General features: G+C 46.6%; 1 protein-coding gene across 1 annotated transcript; it reads right to left on the bottom strand.

Moving 5' to 3' along the window:
- Positions 1-9,926: 9,926 nt before the first annotated feature.
- On the bottom strand, positions 9,927-20,723 carry LOC116503741 (zinc finger protein 501-like). Its single transcript, XM_032210331.1, has 5 exons — positions 20,639-20,723; positions 18,102-18,219; positions 16,346-16,472; positions 13,789-13,899; positions 9,927-11,215 (listed from the first exon to the last, which is right to left on the bottom strand). Exons 2-5 carry the CDS (start codon positions 18,150-18,152, stop codon positions 10,038-10,040), a joined length of 1,467 nt encoding a protein of 488 aa, XP_032066222.1. The 5' UTR covers positions 18,153-18,219; positions 20,639-20,723; the 3' UTR covers positions 9,927-10,037.

Here is a 20,723-nt window from a genome sequence, read left to right as displayed (position 1 = left end):
AATCAGGTGGCCGCCTGTGGACTCCGCCCAGTTGGGAAACCGAAGTGAATTGTTGTTGCTCTTGCGATCGATCTGCTTCGCTGGCTTTTTAAATGAAACAAAAAGTATTTTAAGTAAAACAAGCAGGAAAGAAACTAACACTCACGGGACGGACCCCCGACCAATTCTTATTGGCCCAACCAGCTCGTTAAAGGGAAATTGTTTTAAAAACTGGGGAGAAGCAAATATTCTTGGGACGGACGTCACTTAGAATAGAACAGAATAAAATTCTTTATTGGCCAAGTGTGATTGGACACACAAGGATTTTGTCTTTGGTGCAGATGCTCTCAGTGTACATAAAAAGACAAGATACATTCTGTTGAAAGAAATGTCCTTCTGGGTTCAGCTCCAAGTGGGGAAGAAGACACTGGAGTCATGGAGGCTGATTGGAAAGATGGTTTATTGTTGGACAGGGCCACATGGCTTGAACCCTGAACAGAAAAGGTGATCACATGCTTTGATGTAGGTGGAGAAGAAGTGAAGGACTGAGGAAGGAGCTTGCTAGGCTTTTTATACCCTGTTTAGTCCCACCTCTCTGTTTCCTGTTCCTGTGTAAGAAATGTATTCTGATTGGTTGTCAGACTCCCATGGTGCCATGCAGGGGGCTACTCTCTAGGCTGTGATGAGTTCTCAGATGCCTTGTGGTCAGTTGAGTATATTATCATGCCTTTCTGTAGCTGCTGGTGAAGTCTTTATTATGTAAAGTGGGCTAGCCTGGCTAGTCTTAATGGTCCATTAATTGGGGATGGGCAGAAAGCTACAGGCAACTATTCTGTCTTTTAAAACACGTTTCTTTCTTTTCACATCCAGAGAAATATTCTGCCTTTTCAATATTTCCTAGGAAATTTCATTTTTCTGGGAGAGGGCTGGATGATAACTTCACACAATTTGTCAAGAATCATAAGGTACAGCACTTAATGATAGTCGTAGGGTACAAATAAGCAATCAGGAAACAATATCAATATAAATCGTAAGGATACAAGCAACAAAGTTTCAGTCCTGCAGTCGTAAGTGGGAGGAGATGGGTGATAGGAACGATAGCAATAGTAACGCAGCCTTAGTGAAGGGTTTGACAGTGGTAAGGGAATTATTTCTTTACAGAGTGATGGCATTGGGGAAATAACTGTTCTTGTGTCTAGTTGTCAGTGTGCAGTGCTCTATAGCATCATTTGAGTGTAGGAGTTGAAACAATTTATGTCCAGGATGTGAGGAGTCTGTAAATATTTTCACACTGCTCTTTTCCACCCGTGCAGTATACAGGTCCTCAGTGGAAGGCAGGTTGGCCATAATTGTTTTTTCTGCAGTTCTTGTGACTTGTGGAATTCAACTCCCAGAATTCCTGAGCCAACATCACTGGATATATATAGATGATTGTAGTGTGATGAATAAGGTGACCAGATTTTCAGATTGGTAAAGAGGGACACCATTGACCGGGGGCGGGGGGCGCGGCTTGATTAAAAATTTTATATTTTGTCAAAAGGTCACACAAGGTGATTATATGACCCCAGGACACTGAAAGGATCATAAATATGAATCTGTTGCCAAACATCAGAATTTTGATCACGTGACCATGAGGATGCTTCAACGGTCGCTAAGTGTGAAAAATGGTAATCAGTCACTTTTTTCAATGCCATTGTAACTTTGGTCACTAAATGAACTGTTTGAAAGCTAAAGTTAGCTTGCATTATGCTAGTTTATATTTTCAAGAGAGAGAAGCTAAACTCCTTATTAGAATTGAAATAGAAATGAGTAGAGTAGAGTAGAGTAGAGTAGAGTAGAGTAGAGTAGAGTAGAGTAGAGTAGAGTAGAGTAGAGTAGAGTAGAGTAGTTTATTAGCCAAGTGTGATTGGACACACAAGGAATTTGTCTTCGGTGTACATTAAAAAAAATAGAATACATTCATCAAGAATCATAAGCTACAACACTTAGTCATAGTCTCTCTCTCTCTCTCTCTCTCTCACACACACACACACACACAAACACACACACACACACACTCCTCCTCTGGATTCAATGGGACTTTTAGAAAATCCCCCCTCCTGTGCACACACTCCCTCTTACTCTCTCTCTCTCTCTCCCCTTCTCTGGATTCAATGGGGTTTAGAAAATCCTCCCTCCTCACACACTCCCCCCCTCTCTCTCTTTCTCTCTCTCTCTCTCTCTCCCCTCCTCTGGATTCAATGGGGTTTGGGAAATCCCCCCTCCTCACACACTCCCTCTTTCTCTCTCTCTCTCCCCTCCTCTGGATTCAATGAGGTTTAGGAAATCCCCCCTCCTCACACACTCCCCCTTTCTCTCTCTCTCTCTCTCTCTCTCTCTCTCTCTCTCTCTCTCTCTCTCCTCCTCTGGATTCAATGGGGTTTAAGAAATCCCCCCACCTCACACACTCCCTCTTTCTCTCTATCTCTCTTCCCTCCTCTGGATTCAATGGGGTTTAGGAAATCCCCCATCCTCACACACTCCCCCTCTCTCTTCCCTCCTCTGGATTCAATGGGGTTTAGGAAATCCCCCCTCCTCACACACTCCCTCTTTCTCTCTCTCTCTCTCCCCGCCTCTGGATTCAATGGGGTTTAGGAAATCCCTCCTTCTCACACACTCCCTCTTTCTCTCTCTCTCTCTCTCTCCCCTCCTCTGGATTCAATGGGGTTTAGGAAATCCACCCTCCTCACACACTCCTTCAGCCTCTTTCTCCCCTCTTTCTGGATTCGCTCCAAAGTTTTTAAAATTATCTCTTCTGTAGAGACCAGGTTATCAGCCACGTGAGACACACACTGTGTTTCTATGGCACAGTAATTCCCTCCTCAAACAACCCCCCCCTTCCCACATTGTTACACATCTAACTGCGCAATTTTTTAAATAGTATGATGAGTGTATGGGATTGGTTGTGATTGAATGAATGGCCCACTTTTATTATTATATTGTTGTAAATTTCTGTGTTTTAACTCTTACGTGGGGACTGTTTGGGGGAGTGCATGGGTATGTATGATTCGGAGGACCTGCCGGGAGATGCGGGGGCCATGGGGGTGGTTGAGGGGACCAGAGACACGGGAGAGGGTCGGGGTATCACGGTCATAACAGGGAGGGGCAGATATGGCGGGGACTTTAGGGCAGGCCATTACCGGGGAAGGAGGGTTCGCTACATCACAGAGATCCCTCCTTCCGGCCCTATGAGTCCCACTCCGAGACCAGATGGCGCAAGTAGTCAGGACCCTGGACTCAGGCTGCTGTCGCTAAATGCCAGGTCTGTGGTACATAAAGCTCCTCTCGTCCGGGACTTAATTTTAGACGAGGGGGCAGACCTGGCATGTATTACTGAAACCTGGCTGGGCCCAGAGGGAGGAGTCCCCCTTGTAGAGCTGTGCCCAGAAGGATTTCAGGTGCTGCACCAGCCGAGAGCCCAGGGAAGGGGTGGAGGTGTGGCCATTGTTATCCGGGAGTCGTTAGTTCCCCGTAGGGTCCCTGCTCCGGAGCTTGTCGGGTGTGAGTCTCTGCTGATAAAGTTGGACCTCAAGGGTCAAGTGGGTCTGCTGTTAACGTACCTGCCTCCCAACAGCGTTGCAGCAGCCCTCCCCTCGCTCCTCGAGTCGGTAGCCGAGCTGGCGATTGAGTTCCCTAGGTTGATGGTCCTGGGGGGCTTTAATCTGCCGTCGCTCGGTGAAAACTCTGATGGGGCGCAGGAGTTCATGGCTTCCATGACAGCCATGGGCTTGACCCAAGTAATTCGGGGCCCAACCCATTCGGCGGGTCACATGCTCGACCTCATATTCCTCTCGGAGCAGTGGATTTGTGACCTTGGTCTGAGGGGTAACGACATCATACCCCTGTCGTGGTCAGACCACTGCCTACTGAGGCTCGACTTCCGGAGACCAAACCCCCACTGTAGGGAGGAGGAACCGACCAGGTGGTTCCGCCCCAGGCGACTTATGGAACCGTCAAGGTTCCAGACAGAGCTTGGGGTCATTCCTGATACTTTCGCCCACAGTCCGGTAGAGACTCTGGTTGCTGCTTGGCACTCGGCAGCATCGGAGGCCCTCGACCGGATTGCGCCACTACGGCCCCTCCGAGGCGGCGGATCCCGGAGACCCCCTTGGTTCACCGAGGAACTCCAGGAGATGAAGCGCCGGAGGAGATGCCTAGAGCACCGATGGAGGTCCGATAAGTCCGAATCGAACCGAGCAATGGTAACCACCTGCACCAAGGAATACACCAGGGCACTTAGGGCAGCGAAAAGATCTCACATAGCCACCTTGGTTGCGTCCGCTGAGTCCCGCCCAGCCGCCCTGTTTAAGATAACCCGCTCCCTATTAAATAAAAGGGCAGAGCTGAGGATTATGCCCAATTCTTAGCGGACAAAATTGCTCGGTTTCGGTCGGACTTGGACTCCATCCCCGCAGTTCCAGCCGAGGCACAAGAGGATCAGGTAGAACATCTCTGGGTTGAGTTTCAGGATGTTACCCCCGGGGATGTGGACAAGGCCATGAGGGCTGTAAGTGCCTCCACCTGCGTACTGGACCCGTGTCCCTCATGGCTGGTTACTAACAGCAGTGAGGTGACACGAGGCTGGATCCAGGCGGTTGTGACCGCCTCTCTTCGGGAGGGGAACTTCCCCGCCGCACTGAAAACGGCGGTGGTGAGACCCCTCCTAAAAAAGCCATCTTTGGATCCAGCTGTTCTTAATAACTACCGTCCAGTCTCCAACCTCCCTTTTGTTGGGAAGGTTGTTGAGAAGGTGGTGGCCTTCCAGCTTCAACGGTCCTTGGAGGAAGCAAGTTATCTTGACCCCTTCCAGTCAGGCTTCAGACCCGGTTACAGCATAGAAACCGCTTTGGTCGCATTGACCGATGATCTTTGGAGAGCCAGAGATGGAGGCCATCCCTCCATCCTGGTTCTCCTTGACCTCTCAGCGGCTTTCGATACCATCGACCATGGTATCCTTCTGCGACGACTGCGGGAGGTGGGAGTGGGAGGCACCGTGTTGCGGTGGTTCTCCTCCTACCTCTCGGACAGGTCGCAGTCGGTGTTAGTGGGGGGGCAGAGATCGTCCCCTAGGCCCCTAACATATGGGGTGCCTCAGGGCTCGGTCTTATCCCCCCTACTATTCAACATCTACATGAAACCGCTGGGAGAGATCATCCGTAGGCACGGGATCAGATACCATCAATATGCGGACGATACCCAGCTGTATCTGTCCGCCCCGTGCCATCTCAATGAAGCGGCAGACGTGATGAACCGAGGCCTTGAGGCCGTTATGGACTGGATGAGGGTTAACAAGCTTGTGCTCAACCCAGAAAAGACTGAGTGGCTGTTGTGTTTCCCTCCCAAAGATTCGACCAATATTCCATCACTCAGGCTGGGGGGTCAAATTTTATACCCCTCAGAGAGGGTTCGCAACTTGGGAGTCCTCCTAAATCCACAGCTATCGTTTGATCACCACCTGACGGCTGTGACTAGGGGGGCATTCGCCCAGGTTCGCCTGGTGCGCCAGTTGCGACCCTACCTGAACCGGGAGGCACTCACAACAGTCACTCGGGCCCTTGTGACCTCTAGGCTGGAATACTGCAACGTGCTCTACATGGGGCTGCCCTTGAAGAGCATCCAGCGACTTCAGCTAGTACAGAATGCGGCCGCGCGAGCGATTGTGGGTGCACCTCGGTTCACCCACATAACACCTATCCTCCGCGAGCTGCGCTGGCTACCTGTCGATCTCCGGGTGCGCTTCAAGGTGCTATTAGTCACCCATAAAGCCCTGCATGGTAGTGGATCTGGATACTTGAGAGACCGCCTCCTGCCAATTACCTCCCTGCGACCAATTAGATCTCACCGATTGGGCCTCCTCCGTATTCCATCGGCCAGCCAATGCCGGCTGGCAACTACAAGGAGGAGGGCCTTCTCAGTTGTAGCCCCGACCCTTTGGAACGAACTCCCCGTGGAGATTCGTACCCTCACCACCGTCCAGGCCTTCCGCACAGCCTTGAAGAACTGGCTAGCCCGTCAGGCCTGGGGACAAGGATAGTTGCCCCTCCCGAATGATGAGTGTATGTTGTTTATTACTTTTATTATATGTGTCTATGTCATCGTTGTATTTCCCCTTCCTGATTTTATGTGAGCCTCCCTGAGTCCCCTCAGGGAAAAGGGCGGCCTACAAATGTTAATAAAATCAAATCAAATCAAATCAAACAACACGCTATGCCAATTTAGAAGCCCTGAGCAGCCGAGGAGAAGCAGCAGTCCGGGGCGCGGGAGGGGGGGGCTGAGCTTGGACAGCCTTGAAGGCAGCTGCTAGCTCCGAGAGAGAGAGAGGAAGAGAGAGAGGGGGAGGGAGGGGCTGTTCAAAGCAACAGAAAAAGAAAAAATCCGTGAGGGAAGTCCGCGGTCTCCACATGGAGTAAGTCTTCTCCTCCCTCAGCCATTGGCAACAGCTCCCAGGGATGCGCGGGCGGGAATGCGCTCGTCTCGAAGAAGAATATATGCTCCCAGTTGCTAGGAGAGCCTTGGCGGCTGGAGGCTTTTTCATAACTTTAAAAAAAATAGGGACTTTTTAAAAAAAAAAACGGGATGCGGGAAAAATTGTGAAAAAGCATGACTATCCCGCCAAAAGCGGGACGCCTGGTCACCTTAGATTAGACGTCAATTGTCCTGCAATCTCGTGTCTTACAGAGGGGTTTGGATTCCTGCTCCCATAATTCTTAGCAAAATTGCTATACAGGGAAGGGATACAAGCAACGTAATTATTCTGCATTTTCCTTTCTGAGCATCCGGCTCTATCATCCGTTTATTAAGAAAAATGTTTCCTATTTGAAAAAGTTTTTATTTTTGGTTGCCCTCTGACATTGGTGCAGGGATGGCTTCACAATGGACAAGTAAGCAGTCAGGCTGTACTATGTGTAGACAGTTGTGAGAAGGGGGGAAGGAGTGGCTACCTGACTGACTAGCCTAGGACTATCATATATAGCTATGATGGCAAACCTATGGCGTGCCCCAGGTGACATGTGGAGCCATTTGTTAGTGCATGCGAGGCATGGCCCTGTCAGCTCCAGTACGCATGTGTGCGCTGGCCAGCTGACTTCGGCCTTCTTTTTCGGTCGTTTTTCACCCTCCGGAGGGAACGGACTTCCGGTTCGTGCGTTGGGCCATTTTTCATGCTCCAGAAGGCTCTGGAAGGCTCCAGAGGGCAAAAAACGGCCCTACCGGTAAACCAGAAGTCACTGTTCCTGAACTTCTAGGCTGCCCATAGTGTCGTTTTTCACACTCAGGAGGTTTCAGAGGGCCTCCCAGGGGGTGGGGCGGGTTGTTTTCGCCCTTCCCAAGCTAGAAAGCCCCTGGAGCCTCGGGAGGGCGAAAAAAGAGCACCAAAAGTGGAGGAAGAGCAGGGGTCACGCGTGCATGCACACCAGGGTTGCGCGTTAGCATTATGGGTGTGGACACACCCGCGCACAACCCCCCTGCGCTCCCACTTTTGACACACGATCCAGAAAAGGTTAGCAATTCTCCCTCAGGAGAAATCATAAGGTGGGCTTTATCATCCACGTAGAAATAGGGCAGGAGAGCTTGTCCAGGGAAGGAGGCTTCGGAGTACAGGTAGTCCTCGAGTTACGACCACAATTGAGCCCAACATTTCTGTTGCTAAACTGAGACTTTTGTTGTTAAGTGAGTTTTGCCCCACTTTACGCCGCCCCCTTGCCTCAGTTGTTAAGTGAATCACTGCAGTTGACATGTTAGTATCCTGGTTCTTAAGTGAATCTGGCTTCCCCATGGACTTTGCTTGTCAGAAGGTCGCAAAATGGGATCGCATCATCTTGGGACGCTACAACCATCATAAAGATGAACCTAGTTGTCAAGCGCCTGAATTCTGATCACGTGATCGCTGCAAAGGTCGTAACTGTGAAAAACGCTCATAAGCCACTTTTTCAAGTTCCTTTGCAAAACTTTGAACAGTCACTAAATGAACTGTTGTGAATCAAGGACTATCTGTACACATTGAGCAGGGCACTGGTCACCCGCCTGCCTTCACAGTTCAGAGATGCTCGATTTTTTGGGTTCCTCGTTCAGGACCAGAGGAGGGAACTCAGGGGGTCTGAGGTATAGTAACCCCCTCCCCAGTTCCCAAAGCACCAGATGCCAACCTCTGGGCCATATTCAACCTCTTCATTCTTCCTCCTCACAGATCTTTTACAGGTAAAGGTTCCCCTCACACATACATGCCAGTCGTTCCCGACTCTAAGGGGCGGTGCTCATCTCCGTTTCAAAGCCGAGGAGCCAGCGCTGTCCAAAGACGTCTCCGTGGTCATGTGGCCGGCACGACTAAACGCAGAAGGCGCATGGAACACTGTTATCTTCCCACCAAAGGTGGTTCCTATTTTTCTACTTGCATTTTTACATGCTTTTGAGCTGCTAGATTGGCAGAAGCTGGGACAAGTAGCGGGAGCTCACTCCATTATGTGGCGCTAGGGATTCAAACCACCAAACTGCCGACTTTTCTGATCGACAAGCTCAGCATCTTAGCCACTAAGCCAGTGTTTTTCAACCACTGTGCCGCGGCACACTAGTGTGCCGTGACATAGTGTAAGGTGTGCCGTGGGAAAATTACTTTATATATAGTCAATATAGGCACAGAGTTAATTTTTTTAAACATTTTCTAATGGTGGTGTGCCTCGTGATTTTTTTCATGAAAAAAGTGTGCCTTTGCACAAAAAAGGTTGAAAAACACTGCACTAAGCCATCCCTTTTACAGATCTTTTAGCCACCCAATACTCCAGCTTTCCTCTCTTCCTATGCTGACATCCCAGACATGTCTCCCACTTGCAAAACCTTCCTGTCCCAGGATGTAGAAACAGGGATTGAATCGCTCAGCGTTCCTGGGAATATCCTGAATCTCTCCTCCCACTTTCACACTTCTGCTGTCTCTGGAGAGGACTAGCTAAGCATTCACTGTGTCAGGATCCAGAGTTACCGTATTTTTTAGAATATAGACGCACCGGAGTATAAGACACACAAAGATTTTGAAGAGGCAAATTTTTTTTAAAAAAGTTGCACTCTGCACACCTCCCCAAAACGGCCCGTTTTTTGCGAAAACTAGCCATTTGTTTTTTTTTTCCAGAACAAAGGACGTGAGTAGCCTTTAGGAGGCTTGTGCAGTGCTCCTGGGGGCTGGGGGGGGATTTCTGCCCTCCCTACCCCTAGGAGCACTCTACAAGGCTCTGCACGGCCATTTTGGTGAAGGGACAGGGTTTCGGGAGGCAAAAACTGCTGTATTCAATGTATAAGATGCACCCAGATTTTCAGCTGTTTTTTGAGGGAAAAATACTCTGAAAAATATGGTATGCTTTCTTTGGAGCGAAGAAAGGGAAAAAGAAAGTAAAAGGCAAAGGAGAGGATGCTTGAGGTTGTGTCGCCCAGCCTGGCTTCACTTTTGGAGGTTCGGCATTACAACTACCAGAATTCCAAGCAAATGTGGCCAGTTCTGAGCGTTGTGGTTTTAATAGGTCTGGAATCTGGATGCTATCACATCAGGAAAGAATGTAGAGTTAGAAGGGACTTTTGAGGTTTTCTAGTCCAACCCCTTCCTGCTCAAGCAGGAAACCCTATACCAGGGGTGTCAAACTCGCGGCATCACGTCGTCACGTAATGTATTATAACTTCCCCTTCACTAAACTGGGGGTGGGTAGGCATGGCCAGCGCATGACTCATCCAGCCCATGCACCGCGTGTTTGACACCCCTGTCCTATTCCATTTCAGGCAAATAGTTGCCCATTCTCTTCTTAAAAACCTCCCATGTTAAAGCAATCGTGGCCAAACAAATCCAGTCAGGGTTTTGCTGGCTTTTTAAAAGGCTTTGTCGGACCTGCCACAACTTAATAGAAACAATCCTTGGTTCCATCTGTTGAGAAAGGTATATAGTTTTATTAGAGATCAAATGCACTGCAATAGTGCAAAGCCAGAACTGAGAATCATGCGCCCAAATCTCACTGTTCAGGAAATATAAATGTCCTTCAGAAGGCTCAGAGTAGTTCATGTTTGACTGTTTTAGGACGTGGTGATGTTTGTGTGGTTTTTCCCAGGGGCGGCTGGTATTTTGAGACTTTCTCCTTCATGTGAAATTTCTGGTGTTTCACAATGTGCGACCGGTGAGTGAAGCACTTCCCGCACTCCAAGCATTTGTAAGGTTTCTCCCCCGTGTGGACTCGCTTGTGAGCCAAGACGTTGGATCGGTCTGAAAAGCATTTCCCACACTCGGAACACGCGTAGGGCTTCTCCCCCGTGTGAACCCTTTTGTGCCTGGCGAGGGAGGAGCTGTCCGAAAAACATTTCCCACACTCCGAGCACACATAAGGCTTCTCTCCCGTGTGGATGCGCTGATGTTTGACCAGGCCTGACCGCTGGGCAAAGAATTTCCCACACTCCAAGCAGGTGTAAGGTTTCTCAGCTGTGTGGATGCGGCAGTGCTTCACGAGAGACGAGGGCCGAGGAAAACATTTGCCACACTCCAGGCACTCGTAGGGTTGTTCTCCCGTGTGGACCATCCAGTGACTCACGAGGGTCGAATGCTGGTCGAAACACTCCCCACACTCGGAGCATTTGAAGGGGTTCATCCCTCTGTGAATCCTCTGGTGAGCCACCACGTGGGACCTGTCCGCGAAACACTTCCCACACTGGAGGCACTTGTAGGGTTTCTTGCCCGTGTGGGCTCTCTGGTGCCTCACGAAGGCCGGGTGGTCGGCAAAATGTTCCCCGCACTGCAGACATTTAGGTTGTTTCTCTTGGAGGTGGACCTTCTGGTGGCTTGAAAGGCCCAACGCATGAGCAAAACACTTCCCGCATTCCAGACACACGTGGTGGTCCCCATCGGCAACCCTGTCCTGACAGTGCGTGATGAGAGCAGAGGACCATGGGAAACTCCCCCTACAGTCTAGGCATTCATAAGCCTCTTCTTCTGGGTTCATCCGCCAGTGGTCCGTGAAGGTAGAAAATCGCTGAGCCTGTTCCTCACACTCCATGCATTCATAAGGTCTCTCTGCGGGGAGCTTTCCCGGTGTCGTTGCAGGGCCCGGCCAGCAAGTAAAAGAGTTCCCACAGGTCTCACACAGGAAGGACTCCTTTCCCACAAGGTGTTTCTGGTGTGCCTCATTGTAGTATTTGCCGTGCAGCGAAAGAGACAAGCTGCTTTCCACAGAATCATCTGGTGGAGTAAAAGACAAATAAAGTTTGTCTTATGACCACGGTTGAACACCCGAAATTTCTTTAAAAAAAAAAGTTTTATGTATTTTTTTATTTTAATTTGAACATTTCATCTTCCATTAAACAGTGCGTCCTCTGGGTACAAATATCTCTGTGCAATAACAATGAACATTTATAGTATTCATTACACTGATGTTAATTCTCTAATATTACAATAATAATAAGTATAATAAACCTATTTCATTTCTCTCTCTTAACATATCTTCTAATAAGAATATATGAACATTTATAGTATTCATTACACTGATGTTAATTCTCTAATATTACAATAATAATAAGTATAATAAACCTATTTCATTTCTCTCTCTTAACATATCTTCTAATAAGAATATAATAGTAATATTAAACACAATAGTCTTGTCAGTCATATTAGTAAAATCTTGTTTACATCTCTGTTTTAACATTTTCTATATTTCACTGAACTCCGCTTATTTCTAACTTCTGTTTTTGTTCTCAAACCATCCATAAAAAATCTCCCATGTCATATAATACTTGGTTTGTTCTTTCTCCCGGCTAGGCAGCGTTAATCTATTCATTTCTGCACATTCTAATATTTTCCTAATCTCATTCTCATCAGTAGGGACCTTTTAACTCTTCACCAGTTTTGTGCAAATACAATTCTAGCTGCAGTTAGTACATGTATCATTAAGTATGCATTTCCTTTACTATAGGTTTCGGGCAAAATCCCCAGAAAAATATTTCTGGTTTTGGTTTTGAGCCCAAAATTTCTGTTGGTAAGCGAGACAGCTGTTAAATGATTTTTTCTCCATTTATGACTGTTCTAGTCATAGTTGTTAAGTGAATCACTGGAGTTACCATATTTTTCAGAGTATAAGATGGACCTTTTTCCCTCAAAAAAGTGACTGAAAATCTGGGTGCGTCTTATACACTGAATACAGCATATTTTGCCTCCTGAAACCCCACCCCCTTTGCAAAAATGGACGTGCATAGCTTTTAGGAGGCTTACAAAGTGTTCCTGGGGGCTGGGGAGGGCAGAAACTAGCGAAAAATGGACTGGTTATTTTGCTCCTCCCCAGGAGAACTCTATAAGCCTCCTAAAGGCTATTCATGCCCATTTTTTAAAAAAATGGGCCCATTTTCACAAAAAACAGGCCATTTTTTTGCTTGTTTAGGGGGGGCACCCCCCCAGGAACACTCAACTAGCCTCCTAAAGGCTATTCATGCCCTTTTTAAAAAAGTCTGTTTTCGCAAAAAACGGGCCATTTTTGGAAGGTTTGCAGAGCGCAAAAACCTTTTTTTTTTAATTTGCCTCTTTAAAATCTTGGTGCATCTTATACTCGGGTGCGTCTTATACTCCGAAAAATATGGTAAGTTAGTAACATGGTTGTTAAGTGAATCTGGCTTCCCCACTGACTTCGCTCATCAGAAGGTCACAAAAGTTGTTTACGTGACCCCTGGGACATTGCAACTGTTATAAATACATGCCAGTTGCCAAGCATTTGAATTTTGAACCCCGTGACCATGGGGATGCTGCAACAGTCATAAGTGTGAAAAATGGTCGCAAGTCTTTCTTTCTAGTGCTGCTGTAACTTTGTCACTAAATGAGTGGTTGTAAGTCAAGAACTACCTGTACAATGGTCATTGCTAGGCTAAGAAAACATTGCAGTCTAACTCAAGTGTTCCTGAAACCTGGCAAATTTAAGGCCTATGGTTTTCAATTCCCAGAATTCCCCAGCCAGTTTAAGTAGGACTGGGAGGCAGTGATTGGCCCAATGTCATCCAGCTGACTTTCATGCCTAAAATGGGATTAGAACTTACAGTCTCCTATGTTCTAGCCCAGCATCTTAATTACAGACTATTGCAATATTCTCTACATGGGGCTGCCCTTGAAACGCATCTGGAAGCTACAGTTGGTGCAAAATGCAGCAGCACTCGTGATTCTGTGCAGACCTCAGCATGCACATTTTTCACCTCTCTGCGGGAGCTGCATTGGTTGTCAATTTGCTTTCAGGTGCAATTCAAGGTGTTGGTTGTCACCTTTAAAGCCCTTCATGGCTGGAGTCCAGGTTAATTGAGGGACCATCTCTTACCAGTCATATCTACCCGACCCACTAGAGTGGGAAGAGAAAGAATGTTGTGGGTCCCATCCCCTATGGAGATATACCTGGTGGGGCCCCGAAGAAGGGCCTTCTTCGTAGTGGCTCCCTCTCTCTGGAACATCAGAGGTTAGAATGGCCCCCACCCTAACACTCTTCCGAAAGGCGTTGAAGATACGGTTCTGCCAGCGAGCCAGAACAGAATGGAACCCATTAAATGTCTGATATGAATGTGTGTCCTGTGCCTAGGATGGGAGGGGAATGCGGGCTATTATTTTATTATTTTTTACTATTTTACTATTTATTATTCTTATTTTTATATGATGCTTTTATATTGGGTAAGCCATCTTGAGTCTCCATGGGTGAATAGGAAGCAATATAAAATTCCTAAAATAAATAAATAAATAAATAACTGCTAGATTAAATAAGATCAATGGTCTGATTACTAAACCTTTACCTGCATTGGTGTAAGATATCTTTGTATCGTCCAATTTGGGGGTTTCTGGCAGCCACGGCTCCTCCCCACGCTCTATCTGAGAGATAAGGGTAGGCTTGAGGACTAGAAAACCTGAAAGCAAACAGATATGAAAAAATGTGATCAGCAGGTCCGTTCTGAAGCCCAGGAGGAGGCGTGCCTGCTGAGCATGGTTCAAAAAAAAAATCAAGATGGTGACTGCTAAAAAGCAGGTGGAGCTTCCATCAAGCCGTTGTGGCTGCCATCTTGACTTTTTTTTACCATATCCTGAAGCCACTCCAGGCAGAGCAAAACATGGCAAAATGATAAGAGAGTGAAAAATAACTTTATTGACATTTTTTACTGCAAGTACACCAGCCCAAGTAAAAAAAAAAAAATGCTCTCAAGAGAAAGTGTATATATCTACCCAAGCACCTACACAACATATACACATACTGTATACATACCTAAATCTATACCTGCATCATACATGTATGTATGTTTGTATGTGTATGTGACTTTAAGTATATATATATATATACATATATATATATATACATATATATATATACATTATATATATATACACACACATACATACATATGTATGTGTGTGTGAGAGCACACACTCTCTCTCTCTCTCTCTCTCTCACACACACACACACACACTCCATTTTTGAATATGTAGCAGAAAGAGGAAACTTTGAGAGTTCAAAACTGTGACTGCATCTAGATGTTCAGTGATACCACACAGCCTCCTCCCAGAAGGTAACATAACATAATAGCAGAGTTGGAAGGGACCTTGGAGGTCTTCTAGTCCAACCCCCTGTTCAGGCAGGAAACTCTACACCACTTCAGACAAATGGTTATCCAACCTCTTCTTAAAAACTTCCAGTGCTGGAGCATTCACAACTTCTGGAGGCAAGCTGTTCCACTGATTAATTGTTCTAATTGTCGGGAAATTTCTCCTCAGTTCTAGGTTGCTTCTCTCCTTGATTAGTTTCCACCCATTGCTTCTTGTTCTACCCTCAGGTTCCTTGGAGAATAGCTTGACTCCCTCTTTGTGGCAACGCCTGATATATTGGAACACTGCTATCATGTCTCCCCTAGTCCTTCTTTCTCTTAAACTAGAAATACCCAGTTCCTGTAACCGTTCTTCATATGTTTTAGCCTCCAGCACCCTAATCCTCTTTGTTGCTCTTCTCTGCACTCTTTCTAGAGTCTCCACATCTTTTCTACATCGTGGTGACCAAAACTGAATGCAGTATTCCAAGTGTGGCCTTACCAAGGCATTATAAAGTGGTATTAACACTTCACGTGATCTTGAATGTAGCAAGGAAAACATACAAAACGTACAACCTCAACCTAAGTCATAGGACAAATAGCAACAAATCTTTGCTGTAATTATAATACTATGCCTGGTTTCCTAGGAATTCGATGACATGCATTTGAATTAGAAATGCAACAGACATTGTAACCAAACATTATTTGAACTGAGGGGGGAGACTGATAATATAATAAGGATGTTTCGTCTTTGCCAGATTTTTTCTTCCTTCCCTAGGTCCTGGGTCCGGACTCGTCTCTCTCAAACTGTAACAAAACTTTGAGGGTTAAGTCCTCAACTTAAGACCACAATTTGGATCTGAATTTCAGTTATAAGTTGTGGTATGTTGAGGCACCCACATGCCCAGATGCAATGTTTCTATCATTTTTTACAGAGGTTTTAAGTGAATCATGTAGTCGTTCAACGACTCCAATCTCCCAAATGGGCTATTTTATTTTATTTTTGCTGGAAAATTAAAAAAATTGTACAGTAAAAGTTAAATAACCAAAATAAAGGACCAAAGTGAGTTTTTAGAATAATAAGTCTTAAGGGCAGCTTTCTGAAATGTCCCAAAGGTGTTTTTTCAAGAGGCAACTGGAATTTCTGGTTTTAATTCAGCTCTGACCTTAAGAAGCTTCTTGGATGAGAAGCAAAACGTCTCCAAAGAAAAGAAAGTCCAGCTGCTTCTTGAAAAAGCACTTTTGAGACAATCGTGACCTGAATGACTGAAAAATCTCCATAGACTTTTGGTATAAGTTTAATTTAAGAAATGTATAATAAGGAAGGATGATCACTGTGAATAAAATGGTTCAAGCTTTTTCTGCAACATCCTAGAAGCTTAATGAAGGATTCCAGTGGTGAAATTCAAATCTCTTTACTACCGGTTCTGTGGACATGGCTTGGTGGGCTTGGCAGGGGAAAGATACTGCAAAATCCCTATTCCTGTGGGAAGGATATTGCAAAATCCCAATTCCCTCCCCACTCCTGGGTGAAGCATATTGCAGAATCCCCATTCTCTCCCCACTCTGGGGCCAGCCAGAGGTGATATTTGCCGGTTCTCCGGACTACTCAGAATTTCCGCTACTGGTTCTCCAGAACCTGCTGAATTTCACCCCTGAAAGATTCCCTTGTGGTTGCTCTCATTTCCTATGGGAGAGAAAGCATTCTACAATCCCACTGTTTCTGTCTCTCGCTGGCCATAAAGGATTCATATCGGCTTTTCATCTAGCCCCTTACCCAGTGAGGTCACAATCCCGTAATTTTCCACCATGACATCTTCATACAAAGTTCTCTGTTTTCGATCCAGCAGAGCCCCCTGGTCCTCTGTGAAATACACAGCCACATCTTCAAATGTCACTGAATTCTGTAAGAAAAATAACATTTAACAGATATGTACGTGTGCATATGTATCTAGATGGTTTATTCATTAATTTTTAAAAAATTTATTTATTTATTACATTTATATGGCTCGATAGATAATGAGTGCAACCTATGAAGCCATGCATCAAATTAAAATAGTCTGATGATACTCGGTAGAAAGCAAAATGATTCACCAGTCAAGTCCTTATCCACATAGATGTATCCTTAGGTTATAAGCAGTTTACTCTTTCAAAAATTCAAATTGCAGGCTACGTGCTCCATGCCACTCCTGCAGCCTGGCACAACATTTTATGGGGGCAGAGATTGAGTTTTCTCACTGCAAACTCTGGCCTGCTGTAGGCCAACACTGGAAGTCTTTAAGAAGATGTTGGATAGCCATTTGTCTGAAATGGTATAGGGTTTCCTGCCTAGGCAGGGGGTTGGACTAGAAGACCTCCAAGGTCCCTTCCAACTCTGCTATTGTATTGTATTGTAAATGGGATGTAAGGACTACAAAAAGCAAATCTACAGATAAACAAATTGGCATACAGTCATTAAGGGCTAGCTGCAGTTACTAAATTCTGCAATTCTGGAAGTGAGATTGTGCAAAAAAACTACCGTACCTAATTCCGTAATGGCGAACCTATAGCCCGCATGCCACACGTGGCACGCAGCGCCCTCTCTGTGGGCACGCGAGCCATCGCCCTAGTTCAGCTTGACCGGGCATGTGCGTGTGTCTCCCACCAGGCAGCTGGTGATCGGGTCTCTGGCATATATGCACAGGGGGAGGGGAGCGTGCAGGGGCTGCACGTGTATGCACAGGGGGCGTGCATGCATGGGGGCGGGGGGCATGCAAGAGGGGATGGGGGGCTTGTGGGGGGACACACGCACATTGCATTTTGAAGGTCCGGGCGCACTTTGGGCACTTGCTCCAGAACAGGTTAGCCATCACTGACCTAATCCATTATCCCTTCGCACAGTGCTCAACCAGATATTTCAGGGAACTTTTCAAGTGCAATTTGAGCATTTCCCATTTATGTTCCTCAACCTGATTTCCAATACATTTAAAACAGAAACAGAAAAACAGGATAAAAATCTCATTTATGGAGCTACTGAAAAACAGTAATCCTGTATGAAATGCTGTACTAACTGGAAGTCAGAAATCCTTCCAAGCTCTTTTAAGTCGCTCTCAGCGGTATTGCAATACATCCAAATCTATATTTTATCCGATCCAGACTTAGTGTACGTTGCAGATTCTGTGTTTCCCAGTCTTAGCAACTTTTAAGATGTGTGAATTTCAACTCACAGAATTCCCCAGGGAGCATCGCTGGCTGAAAAATTCTGGAAGTTGAAGTCCCCACACCTTAAATTTGCCAAGGCTGAGAAACACTGCTCTAAACAGACATCAATGCTGCAGTCAAAAACGGTCCATTTCCTGACATGAGCTCTCCCAACTAAAACAGCATTGCTCCCCCACAAGTTTTCCCCAACTGTGTGGACTTCAACTCTCAGAATTCTCAGCAACATGCTTGCCAGCAAAAGAATTTTGGAAGCTGGTCCATCAGTCTGCAGATCGCTCACTTACTGAACAACATTTTTGTCCATTTTGTGAAAAGGAAGCTAACTTTCTCACCTTAATGTGACTCTCAGGAATTGTGGTCAATGGATTGAAGTCATATTCCATTATCCCAGCCAGGTTTACTACTGGAAAAAAATTATCATAGCATTTGGAGCTCTTTGTGGTTATTTATCTGTGCGGGGACATATACAAGATTTGTTTGTTAGTGACTCAGTTGTTTCAACCATGCAACATATGCAAGGCTTCAAGCCAAGCAATGAAAAACCTGGAATAGTTTGTGTCTCCCTTTTGTCTTATCATTCCTCATTTTCTACGGAAGTCCAAATATTTTACTGCCTGAATGAAAACACATCTTCACCCCAACCTGGATGTTAAAATATCCAAAGGCCACCAAGTTATGAAATGTGAGAAGTGTTTCCCCCCATTCCTGGACATTTAAAATATAACACCATGGACGCATTAACTAGCTACTCGTCTCTTGTGACTTCAAGACAGCACATTCTTGTTTGAAAAACAGTGTTTTTCAGAGCTGGTGACACAAAAACTGCTGCTGCGTAGCTCCCTAAAACTAGAATAATATACGGCATGAACGACAAGAAGCAACCCAGAAGTGAAATAAATTGTTGCATTTTTTTATTATGTACAGGATTTGGTGAGGATGGATGGTCCACTTGTGGATAGAGGCTGAATTTAGGCAAAAATTCTTAGTCTCATCTCTCCTTCCATAATCCTGAAACTCTCCCTAGCCTACATTAATCTCCTACCTGTCAACGACTGCTTCAGTTTCAACCGCAGTAATACATGGGCAAACAATCAATACAAACCAAAGATAAACTGCCCTAGTCTTTCAGCAACAAGGTGGTCAACGCCTGGAATGCTCTACCCGACTCCGTTGTTACAGCCTCAAACCTCTACAGCTTCAACCTTAAACAGTCTACTATGGACCTCACCCCATTCCCAAGAGGTCCGTAAAGGGGGCATGCATAAGCGCACCAGCGTGCCTTCTGTCCCTGTTCTACTGTCCCCATTTATTTGTACTTATTCCCTTTGTTCATGTCCAAGTCCATACTTAGACCTACTATCTTGTACATGTTCGACAAACTAATTACATAAATAAATAGATAAATAAACTCCCCCCACTCCATTTTCTACCTGCCAAATGCATCCGATTGCAAACCCCATCACCATCACTAAGCTGCCCGCCCCGTGCCAACTCAATGAAGCGGTGGACGTGATGAACCAGGGTCTGGAGGCCGTTAAGGACTGGATGAGTGCTAACAAACTGGTGCTCAACCCGGATAAAACCGAGTGGCTGTTGTGTTTCCCCCCCAATAATTTGGCTAATACACCAACGCTTAGGCTGGGGGGTCAAATTTTATACCCCTCAGATAGGGTCCGCAACTTAGGAGTCCTCCTGGATCCACAGCTGACTTTTGACCACCAGCTGTCAGCTGTGACCAGGGGGGCATTTGCCCAGGTTCGCCTGGTCCGCCAGTTGCGGCCCTACCTAGATCGGGGGGCCCTCACAACAGTCACTCGAGCCCTTGTGATCTCCAGACTGGAATACTGCAATGGGCTCTACATGGGCTGCCCCTGAAGTGCATCCGGCGACTACAGCTAGTCCAAAATGCAGCCGCGCGAGTGATAGTGGGCGCACCTCGGTTCGCCCACGTTACACCTGTCCTCCGCGAGCTGCACTGGCTACCTGTTGGTCTCCGGGTGCGCTTCAGGATACTAATGACCACCTTTAAAGCACTCCATGGTAGTGGATCTGGGTACTTGAGAGACCGCCTTCTGCCGATTACCTCCCTAAACCGACCAATTAGATCGCACAGACTAGGCCTCCTCCGAATTCCATCAGCTGGTCAATGCCGACTGGCGACCACACGGAGGAGAGCCTTCTCTGCTGCTGCCCCGACCCTATGGAACGAGCTCCCCATGGAGATCCGCACCCTCACCACGATCCAGACCTTCCGCGCAGCCCTCAAGATCTGGCTCTCCCAGCAGGCCTGGGAATAGGTTTCCAATCACCCACCCGAGTGTTTGATTGCTGAATGAAAGTTGTGTTTTATCATTTTTCTTTTGTTCACTAATTGTTTGTTTTGACCTTGCACTTCCCCTCCCCTGTGGTTGTAAGCCACCCTGAGTCCCCTCAGGGAAAAGGGCGGCATATAAATCCCAATAAACCTCTAAACCTCTAAACCTCTGCCAAGCGAAGGGGCTGCTGATGCAACCTAACACATCTGGAAAGGATAGGTTGGAGGAAGCCCTGCGATGCCCTTTTCACACTCCAAAAAGAGAGAGATCGCCTCGCTTTTGCTTGCTCCCATCCTTTATCCCAGATCACAAGAACTTCGCGAACTCTCCCGTGCAAAAGAACTACCTGACCCATAGCAAAGCAGGAATCCAGGAAGCATCTTTTCTCTTCACTCTCCACCCCCACCCCGCCCCGCAGCTACAGGATGCAAAGTTTTTGCACCCCTCCAAATGCACAAAGAACGGCAAAGGATCCCCCTGCAATAGATCGAGGGATCGCGCGTGGGATCCCCGCCTTTGGCTGCCTTCCACCGCCCGCTCATGTGTTTCCTTACCTGCCCGAACGCTGCTGCCACCGCCTCCATTCTTTTGATAATTCCATCACGTCTTGTCTCCTTCAGCCAATCCAGCCTTTCGAAT

Source organism: Thamnophis elegans, chromosome 2, assembly GCF_009769535.1.
Source record: "Thamnophis elegans isolate rThaEle1 chromosome 2, rThaEle1.pri, whole genome shotgun sequence".
Taxonomy (NCBI): domain Eukaryota; kingdom Metazoa; phylum Chordata; class Lepidosauria; order Squamata; family Colubridae; genus Thamnophis; species Thamnophis elegans.
The sequence above is the reverse complement of the archived record's forward strand: the minus strand, read 5'-3'. Positions and strand labels throughout refer to the sequence as shown.

What these genes read in the sequence shown, in the direction of transcription:
- LOC116503741 (XM_032210331.1), bottom strand. Translation starts at nt 18,152, where the DNA reads ATGGAATATGACTTCAATCCATTGACCACAATTCCTGAGAGTCACATT. An exon ending in TTCCTGAGAGTCACATTAAG is followed by an intron (nt 16,473 to 18,101) that starts GTGAGAAAGTTA and finishes TTTTTCTTACAG; the next exon opens with AATTCAGTGACATTTGAAGA. An exon ending in GATATCTTACACCAATGCAG is followed by an intron (nt 11,216 to 13,788) that starts GTAAAGGTTTAG and finishes TTACTCCACCAG; the next exon opens with ATGATTCTGTGGAAAGCAGC.